The 10,067-nt window shown below is 47.0% G+C and overlaps 2 protein-coding genes across 4 annotated transcripts in view; one reads left to right on the top strand and one right to left on the bottom strand.

Annotated features, from left to right (window-relative positions):
* LOC149351240 (VPS9 domain-containing protein 1-like) overlaps positions 1-2,649 on the top strand; it is a 28,211-nt gene extending 25,562 nt beyond the window's left edge. For all 3 annotated transcript variants that reach the window (XM_089580517.1, XM_089580515.1, XM_089580516.1), the window contains one exon: positions 1,625-2,649. In XM_089580517.1, coding sequence (XP_089436643.1) covers positions 1,625-1,700 — 76 coding nt within the window. In that variant the 3' untranslated portion in view covers positions 1,701-2,649. The remainder of the gene's footprint in view (positions 1-1,624) is intronic.
* On the bottom strand, positions 2,584-5,021 carry Blos3 (Biogenesis of lysosome-related organelles complex 1, subunit 3). Its single transcript, XM_089580523.1, has 2 exons — positions 4,926-5,021; positions 2,584-4,836 (listed from the first exon to the last, which is right to left on the bottom strand). Exon 2 carries the CDS (start codon positions 4,832-4,834, stop codon positions 4,331-4,333), a length of 504 nt encoding a protein of 167 aa, XP_089436649.1. The 5' UTR covers positions 4,835-4,836; positions 4,926-5,021; the 3' UTR covers positions 2,584-4,330.
* Positions 5,022-10,067: the final 5,046 nt, after the last annotated feature.

Genomic DNA, 10,067 nt, shown 5'->3' on the forward strand with positions numbered 1-10,067 from the left:
CCATCAGAGATGTCTGTGTGCAGATTAGGCTGTCCACTTTTCCTCATTCTTGAACCTTAGGAAGTATGGGGCCCAGATCTATTACTGTTGTAACCATGCCTTATGTCTTGTTCGAGCTTTCAAGAGCCTGAGTGTATCAAAAAACAGGTCCTCTCGAATGTTGTCCATCATCTGCTGGCTCTATGAGGCTGCTGCAACAGTGAATGTTGCCTCAGAAATGGCTCAGGCTGGTGCTAATACAGGGTAACGTCAACTACAGAGGAGACCACAGTGCTCATCAATGGCCTTGTCTTTTCTGTATTTTAAGGCGGAAGCCTTTAATGCCTCATCGTTGTAAGCAGATGTTGTCGACAGAAATGTCACTCTTTTCAATTGGTCTAAACGGTCGTGACGTCACAGTGCGCGAATTTCAAACGCGGCCAATTGTACTTTGGCAAGTAACCATGCAACCAATTAAAGGGATCGTATAGTGATGCTCCAAGTAAGTGGGAATGAGTTTACTACATTGCTTAATTACCCAATTAGCTTAATTAACCTTTCTAGTCAGGCCAGATAAATAAATAAAACCGCTAAGGAAATTGGTCGAGTTCGGGAATCGAACCCCGGTCTCCAGAGTGCGAGTCGAGTATGCTAACCACTCCGCCATGCCAGCTCGATGGTTTGGAATGAACAAAGGCGCGTCTAGTGAATACGCTGTCTTCGTTCACTTCCATCTTCCTCCCTTCCCGTTACGGCGAGGTTCAGGGGTCCACCGAGATATGCGAGACAGATACATTTCCTTTCCTCAAAAACCAATTTGCCGACGAGCAAGGCGTAGAACCGTACGGGCGATGGCGTTCTATGGACTCCCTGGCAGCGTTGCAAGACGCTGTCGCGTTTCACTCTTAGAGGCGAAGCTTTACATCTTAACAACACATCAGTGACACAAGCAGCAACACTGCGCCTAAGGCTTTCGCCTCACCGCGCTTTAGGTAAACAAAGTGCCCTTGAATTATGTTCTTTGCGTTCTGTTGTCACAGAGGAGGTGATTATTTTGTTCCCTTATGATGAGCATCTTGCAATTAGCAAAGCGTACAGGCTTAAGTTAGACTGCTGATGTGTGACATCCTCGTCATTTATTGTGCGAAACAAGTCTCAAGATCCCAAGCTGGTCTTAGGATCACTTTTAACTTTAAAAGAACCCCAGGTGGTCGAAATTATCCGGAGCCCTCCACTACGGCAGTATCCCTTATAGCCTGAGACACTGTGGGACATTAAGCCCCATAAGACCATAAAAAAAACAAACTTTTAATTTGAGGCACACATGAGGCGTGCCAGCCCAGCATTGCTTCATGCAAGGATGCAGCACAGTGAACTGCCACATACAAATATGCTGCATTCTTGAAAAGAAAGCTGCCTTCCTCCTAAAAATTTCTGTAAGTGCACGGGTGAAGTTTATGCATTGAATTTTGTGGATGCTAGACTCCAGTATGGGAATTTAGCTGTTGAAATTCCACGCATTTATACTGAAACAGTTTTCGCAGCTTCACACATCTGTGTTGCAGTCATGCTTGAATGCAATGTCTTTCTCAAAGGTGCAACCATAGCATTATATGCTTGTGGCTAAAATTTGTTTTTCTTGCAGGTACATGCTTGGAGAAGAAGGGTACTGCTTAGCATCCGTTCTAATGGCTTTCAAGTACCTGGAATCACTACCATAAGCCTTGCAAGAGTGGTTTATAAACATTTTGAAGGCCAGTCTCTAACAAAGGACTACAGTTTCAAGGCTGTTCAGAGAATTGTTGAAAGGCTGAAGGCCCATCAGTTGCTTCGTCCAGCTTTGTAAAACACCCTAGTCAATACTGACAAGTTCCCTCAAGCCCAAGTTCCCTCACACATTGGTAGTAACACTTAAAGGGACGCTGAGGACTACTCCATTCAGTATTGTTCTCAGTAAAAATTCACTGTCTGGCCCTTTCTGGGTATGTTGACGTTTGCCCAGCAGTAGAAGACACTTTTATCGCCGAAAAAATCGGATTTAAAAATCTGCCCACCAGTCTGTTCAAACTCGCGACGTCCTTATCGAGAAGGATGGATTGCCACCGTTTTGAAGTGAATGGCAGTGTAGCATAGCCTCTGTGGTCCGTGTAAAAGATGAAAAAGCAATCAACGCACCCATTTTACTTGTCCAGTTAGGCCAGTTAGGTTGGCACCAGTGTCTTTGTCTTTCTAGCTTATAGCAGCTTCATTTTTGGCAGTAATGGTCTCTTTGTCATTAGAACGTGGTAATCTGTCGATACAGGGCAACTTCTTGTCCTCAGTGTCCCTTTAAGCAGCTGCCTTACAGCACATGGTGCCATGCGTTCCAGTCGCCCAGCTATGCAAAATACAGGAGTATCTAAGGCTACCAAGACTGTACATAAGCTTGCAGCACTGCCAACCCAAACATGTCTGGCATTCGACTACATGCACTGGTACTATTGATGCATGTTCTGTGCTTTTAATGACGTCAACACACAGCTCAATAGTGTTGTCCCATATGTTTGTGTGTGCCAACTGTGATGCTAGTCTTGCTCAGCCAAAGATGTGTTCATGGAAACTGCGTACAAAAACATCTGTATTTAAACTGTTGATCTTGTACAATCAATTAAAAGATTTTAATAATTGTTACATGCTTTCCTCTCGTGGTGCAAGTTGGGCGTGGAGTGCACGGGAGCATAAGAGGCACAACCTAACACAGTAGAAACCTTCAGACTGTAACTGAAGAACATGCCAAGTTATACATCCATAATAACAGTGCGACACACGGGACAGAGAAGAAGAGACACAGCACAGAGCTGTTAGTATGATTCACTGTGAACACCAACTCGCCCAACGACTGGTATTGCCAAGTTATAGCCACTAAGCCTGCTGTGGTGATCCAGTGGCTATAGCGTTTGGCTGCAAACAATTGGCCATGGGATGAATTCCTTACCACAGCAGTTGCATTTCAGTGGAGGGCTGGAGGCAAAATGTGTACTATGTTGGTGCACATAAGAGAGTTGCAGGTGGCTAAACCATGTCCCAAGCCCTCTACTGTGGCATCCCCATAGCCTATTTGCAGTTTTGGGACATTAACCTCATATCTACCTTCTTGTTTCTGCATAAAAATATTGAATACTAAAAGGCACAAGGTATGACTACTGCACATAAGTGCAAAAGTGCTGCATAGAATAACAAACACAAGTGTGCCTTTGCACAACAGTTTGCCACACAGTAATGGAATACCTTTTGCAACTGACTGCTGTACCACACTCTTCTTAATCTTCAGAAGAATCTTTAGAGTACGTACTGTTACAATGACTTGGAAATAGGTGCAGTGATGCAATGACTTAACTTAGACGCTGTCATCCCAACTAAAAAAAAAAAATGGGCTAAACATTGCTGTTGCATTTTTTTTCTCTTTGATCAATGGTAAACTAATTCAAAGTATAGAAAAAGTGGCATGTGTGCTCTTCAAGGCTATTTGTGGATAACCTGCTGAGAGAGCCAAATCCAGCATTTGTAATTATTTTCAATGCTGAGCAGTCATATTCACATGGGCACTATTTTTCACATGCAGTAGCTTAGTTTCTTTAATAAAGCACTTTAGGGTCAGTGGATTAGAGAAAAAAAAAAAAAAACTTGGGAAGTGCCCACTTTATTAGTGCAGAAATATGGCAAAAGAATGCTGATTTTACTGTGAGAGGCGTAACGGATTCACACTGCTTCCATGTGTAGACACAATCTAGACACAACTCAGCTGCAAGAGGTACACACTATAGCTCGTGTGAACATAGAATTATTAGCACAAATGAAAGTAATTCACAAGCACTGGTGTGAGCAGAGACGACTTCCTGTGCTTTCATCAATAACCGCCAACCATCCCTGCACAAGAAGTGGTACAGGCTTCTCTGTAGTGACATCCTGGTGGTTGCTATCTTGACGTTTTTTACAGATGGCACAATTTGCCCCAATTTTTGCTGCAGTTTTCAGTAGCCTTGCAGAAAGTTTTTTTTTTTTTTTGTGGCAACAGCTGATAAGCCAAATGCTGCTGGAGTTTTTTTTTTCTCAGCAGATTAGCAAGAGTCATTAATGAGTGTCATAAGCACAGCAGCTGCAGGCGTGCCACATATGTGTATGTGGTTTGTGAGCCCAACATTCAGCAAAAGCAACCCTGGCATGAAACATTAAGCCCGAAAAAATGGCTGCATGCATTCCTGCGTGCAGCGAGTACATCGCAACTCGGGCAGTGTAAAGGAAGCAAAATCCTTGGCATTCGTCTGACACTGACATCTGAAAGGGTTATTACGGTGCCGGCGAGAGAATAACATCAATGGCATTCCGGCGACGCTCCAAGATTTGACGACGGTATTGTTATTTCCGGAATGGCATTGCAGTGTTGTATTGTGTCGATTTTGTCTTCAATCTGGAAGAGCTCGTTCGTCAGTTTTCTGAGGGAGGCCGAAACTTCCTGTAGGAGTTGCTGGGAGCGCACAAGGTTCTGAGAAATTCCACCAAGCTCGCGGACAGCGTTCTGGTACGGCTGGCGCACCATTTCGATGCAGTTCCGCCACAAGCTACCGTTACGTTCGCGGAGCTTTCGGTGCAGCAGCGTCCTGTGCTGGCCAGGCTCCGAGGACCTGCGCTCACTCGACGTGACGCTCTCGGGGACAGACGAAACACTCATGTCGCTGGCGACCGTTGTGGTGGCAACGCTGAGATCCTCGTCGTCCGACTCGGAAGCCTCCCCGCAGACGACAGTCGCCTGTTGGCTGGTGCCAACGTTCAGCTGCTCGACTGCCGCGACCATCTCCGCGTCCGCTGGCGCCGCCATTGCTGAATTAGAGGTGGAGCACTACACCAATCAATAGTGTAAAAAACAATGTAATGCGATTAGGTTATCTGCTTGCTGCGGAGGAACATACCATACACAAGATACCAGTTGCACCACTTCTCGATAGCACGCACCACAGCTGTCACAGCTACTGCTACTACAGCAGCCGTCCAAACTTTCACGACAGCCTTCCTTCTATTGGCTTGGCTTGGCTTGGCTTGACCGCTCTACTGCTGCAGTGCATACCGAGCGGCGGGACGGGCGGGACGCATACCGCATTTTCTGAGCCGGGAAGGGGCCCTTTGAAAACTCGCGAGATCTCTGGACACCTTTCTAGACCTTTTTATCTACATGCTACAGCCTGCATGAAATAAAATGTTACCCATCCGGACGGGACAAAAGTCACGTGATATGGGCGAAAGCGTGCGCTTCACAGCCGCGCGGCTTTCGAATGGCGCGCGGGATGGCCGAAATTCGCTGAGCCACAGCGACGATCACAATAGCGTTTTCGAAATTCTGAAAATTGATATGACGTTAGTGGCCAGCTAAAAATCTCCTATTACAACCAGACGTTTAAATGGAATAGTTAAAAGGGATCTATAAAATTTAGTTCACCAGCTCACTATTATACTTCAAAAAGCCTACTTAAAAAAAAAAAAAAATGTGGCGTGCTTCACTGAAGCGCCCCTTATAAAAACGCTCATACTTCTCACCATTCACGCGGTTAAAGAAGCGACAGCGACCCATGTGTACATCACCCTACCTCAAGCACGCGCACCCCCAGCCACGTGACTTTTATAATAATAATAGTAATTGGTTTTTGAGGAAAGGAAATAGCGCAGTATTTGTCTCACATATCTCGGTGGACACCTGAACCGCGCCGTAAGGGAAGGGAGGAAGGTGGCTTACGTCTTTTCCACCGCCCATCCAGTGCACCAGATTCATCAAATGCGGACACCAGTACTTGGCACTGCGAAAGTTATTGTTCGTACTGGTCATTATCTGGGGCCTGCGCTGTATGAGGACTGTCCTACTGGAGGCTGATTCCTCAGTGGTCTACTATTGGTTGCTTATAATTTGGAGGTATTGTCTCACGCTGTTTCAGATTCTGACGATTATTGTAAAATGCTCGGGTGAGTTTGTAAGGCCGCGGCGTTGGAAAGTTTTGCCGTTGTGCTGCGGACTTGGTGTCACACGCAAGCTATGCGGGTAACTGCATCGGCGGGGGTTCCTCGTGCGACATTCATTAAAAGAAGAGAAGTATGTATGATATTGGAGAGGCACGTGTCAGCAGACTCTGAAGACCTGTTATTTATTAAACGTCACACGTTTCAGCAGGCTGCAACAAAAACGGAAGTAGTATGGTGGGCGATGTATAATCATTAATAAAAAGATGAACTGGCAAAGGATAAAGCTCATATAAAGAACATCTCTGGCTCTCAGACGCAATAAACAGAAAAAAAAAACATTTCTGGGCATCGCTTACTTGTGTGTATACGTCACAATCGCAAAGAAAGCGAAAACGTAGAACACTGTCTGCGTGAAGATGTCGCGGAGTTCGGGCCCAAGGCAGTTAGTGTACTGTCAGGGGATATCAATGCCTGCAACGAAGGCCTGAACGAATACAGACTATAAAGTTGGGTTGATATGTGCAGTATGCTCAATTTTGTCATCGTCACTAGAGAAATGTGTCTAAAATCGCGTGGAAATTCAAAATAAGTGGTCATTCATAGAGCAAAGTTTGGTCTCCGAGAAAACCGGCAAAAGCCAAGCAATATGCAAATCGACGATACAAGTACCAGTAGCTTGGGTGATGATCACAAAATCTTTAATTTGCATGCGGGACACCTGACCGATAAGTGAAGACGTAGAAGGCCAAACTCCTAAATTCAAGAACAGGCTGAGCAGCTGGATTTGATCTTAAAGGGACCCTGAAATGGTTTCTTCAATCATATTTTATTGCAACAACTCTGTAGAGGTGGTCTCTGCGAGTATTCTAGTCTGATTCAGAAAGCTGCGCGTGGAACCAATAATTTACAAACAATTTTTCAAACTTGCCGCTCACAGCCGATTAGGGCGACACCTCACCGCGAGTTTTTACCCGCCCCTACCACATGACGTGAACTGGGCAGCCTTGGCCATGGACTGGGTGACCCTTATCATTGGCTCTGCCAAATGACGTCACGCGCAATTTTTGCAGTATTTCATTTGAAACTGAGCACTGATGCTCCTTGAAATACTATTTTATTGATTGCTTATTATTTTTTAAAACACACGTATACAGAGGTAAGAATCCAGCGCATTTCTTGAAATTAATGTGGTACTTCCGGTAAAGAAGGAAATCTGTCTGCTCACAAAGGCACGTGTTCTCGTCAAATCTTGGCGCCCGCCTTTGCGAGTTTCCGAGCTGCGCCGACGAGTCGCTGCTATAGTGTACTAGAATTATATATATCGCTGCTGTCTTCACCCTGTGGGTCTCGGTATGGCGTGTACTGAAAGGCTAGAAGCCCATCTCAGCGGTGGCTGCACGCAGCCGCGCTTCGAGCTCCGGATCCATGCCGTTCGAGCAGCAATCAGGAGACACATGTGCGAAAACTTGGACGGCGCGCCGCACCGATCGTCATCAGAAAGACTGCCAGCTATACTCGAGCAGCGACAAAGCATGCCTGCTTATGTTGGGAGCTTTCGGCAACGGCACCGCTCGCGGGCTCTCCGAGTGACGAGCTCTGCTGCTGCCTGGCTGCCGTGGTCGTCTCTAGGCCTATAGCTCGTTTCGCGTCGAAGCCGCAGCGGCCGGCGCTTCGGAAGTCGCCTGAGCTATAATAAAAGGCTTACTTACACATCGCTTTACAGTCAACAGCATCATCTCACAATAAAGTAATAGTATGGTCACTTTCCGCGACGCCTTCAGCAGCGAAGCGAGCGGGCGCCAGGCGAGCCGGACCCCAACGTCGGGCCAGCGGCAGGTGCAAAGCGGTTTTGGCCAGAAATTTGCTCGTATCACAGTTTTAAGGCGAAAGCCTTTAATGCCTCATACTGTCGTTAGCAGACGCGTCGGCAGAAGTGTCGACAGACGCGTCGGCAGGAGTGTGACAGACGCGTCGGCAGGAGTGTCGACAGACGCGTCGGCATGAGTGTGACAGACGCGTCGGCAGGAGTGTGACAGACGCGTCGGCAGGAGTGTCGACAGACGCGTCGGCAGCCGTGTCGACAGACGCGTCGGCAGGAGTGTGACAGACGCGTCGGCAGCCGTGTCGACAGACGCGTCGGCAGGAGTGTGACAGACGCGTCGGCAGGAGTGTGACGCAAGGAGTGTCGACAGACGCGTCGGCAGCCGTGTCGACAGACGCGTCGGGAGCCGTGTCGACAGACGCGTCGGCAGATTCGTCCGCCTTTCGGCGTCACTGCTTAAAAGGCTGAAGGTTCCAGCATGAATAAAGGCGCATCTAGTGAATGCATGGGCTTCATAAATAAAATAAAAGGAGTAAAGTCAAGAAAAGGAAAATGAAAAATTAAAATAAGAAAATAAACTAAAATAAAAACAAAATAAAAATAAGATGTGAAAATATAAATAAAAACAATAAATTAAGAAAAGGAGCAAAAATAAATGAAAAACAAAATATGAAAAATAGAAAAGTAAATAAAAACAAACAGTCGCCAGGAAACGCTTTCGCCTTGCAGCACTTTAGAGAGCCAAAGTGCCCCCTGAATTTTTACCTTTACCAGCAGCTCAGTATTGGTCAGCGATCCTCAAAAATGACACATTTTTCACATTTCTGGCCTAGGGTTTATTATTTACGTCAAGACCACTCTTTAGCTCATTTTTTATGACGCCGGCAGACCTGATCCAGGCCGGTCGGCCGGCCGGCATGCTCGGCGTACTTGACGTTAGCACAATTAAGGGAATACAAAACAGCCATTGTACCAGAGATGATGCTTCCTAGATTCGAGCAACGACAACATGTCTGTTCAAAAGTGGAACTTTCGGCAACGACACCGACTGCGGCAACGCCGGGCGACGAACTGCGCGCTGGTCCCAGGCTGCCTTAGTCGTCGCTAGGCCTAATGGTTTCGCATCGAAGCCGCGGCTGACGGCGCTTCGGAAGTCGCTTGCGCTATATCAAAGGCCTACTCTTCACATCGCTTTACTGCGAACTCGTCCCATAATAGAATATATATTCGATTTCCACGACGCCTTCAGCAACGGAGCTAGCAGGCGGCAGGCGAAGCGCCGCAGCAGCACCAAAGCGGCTATGGGATTCCCCCACGACGAAAAAGTAGACAGCTGCTTAAACGTTTCTTGTTACCTAAACAAGAAGCTTATGACAAGAAAAAAATTATGACCTCTAGAATTTTTATTCACGAATTGTTTGATATAGTCAAATATTAAAAAGCTGATTTCGTTTACAGTTGCGATTGGCCAGCGGAGTAATACAAGACGCCGCGGACCGCGGCCCAGTGTTAGCAACTGCTGTTTTTTTAAGTTGTATCCTACTATAGTATCGCATTCATCACTTTTACGATCAGCTCGGTATTGGCCAACGACCGTCAGAAGTGATGCATTTTTGACATGAATCTATCCCAGGGCTTGCTATAAACGTGAACAAACAATACTAGCGCGTTTTTCACTCGCCGGCGGCCGGCATCAAGGCTGGCAGGCCGGCCCGGCGTGGCTCGGCCCCGAACGCCTTGAGGAGCGCGCTGTACGACATCACGACGCTGCCGCTCTCTCCGCGCTCGCTTTGGCTCCCGCTTCCCGTCGTTGCGTCTGCCGCGCGCGGCTCGTCGTTGACATCTAGCAAGTTGCACGCAGGCGACGAGCTGCGATCGGACGTTGCGACGCCGTTCGCAACAGCGCACCGCAGTTAATCGCACTCACTTTTCGCACATGTGTCTGCGACCACCGGAAGTAAACAAGCAGAGCGCCATTGCTTGACGTATGCATGGGCGGAGCATCGGCCCGTCTTTTCTTTTTTGTTTTTTCGGAGCGGGCCCCGCGTGTATGAGTTGAGGGTAGTATGTGGGGGAGAGGAGGAACATCATTTTTAATCGGCGATATCTTCGGTGTTGATGGAGTTCGTAGTTTTGCGAAGTCACTTAGTTGTCTGTCCTGTCACCGGGCTATACCATATCACATTGCTCGTCTAGTTTTTATCAACAGTTCAGCTTATTTATTAGCCCTGTTAGACAAAGAAATGTTGAATTTCATCAACAGTAGATGAAATTTTGCTTC

Source organism: Amblyomma mixtum, chromosome 3 (genome assembly GCF_055824585.1).
Source record: "Amblyomma mixtum isolate Tamu chromosome 3, ASM5582458v1, whole genome shotgun sequence".
NCBI classification, from domain to species: domain Eukaryota; kingdom Metazoa; phylum Arthropoda; class Arachnida; order Ixodida; family Ixodidae; genus Amblyomma; species Amblyomma mixtum.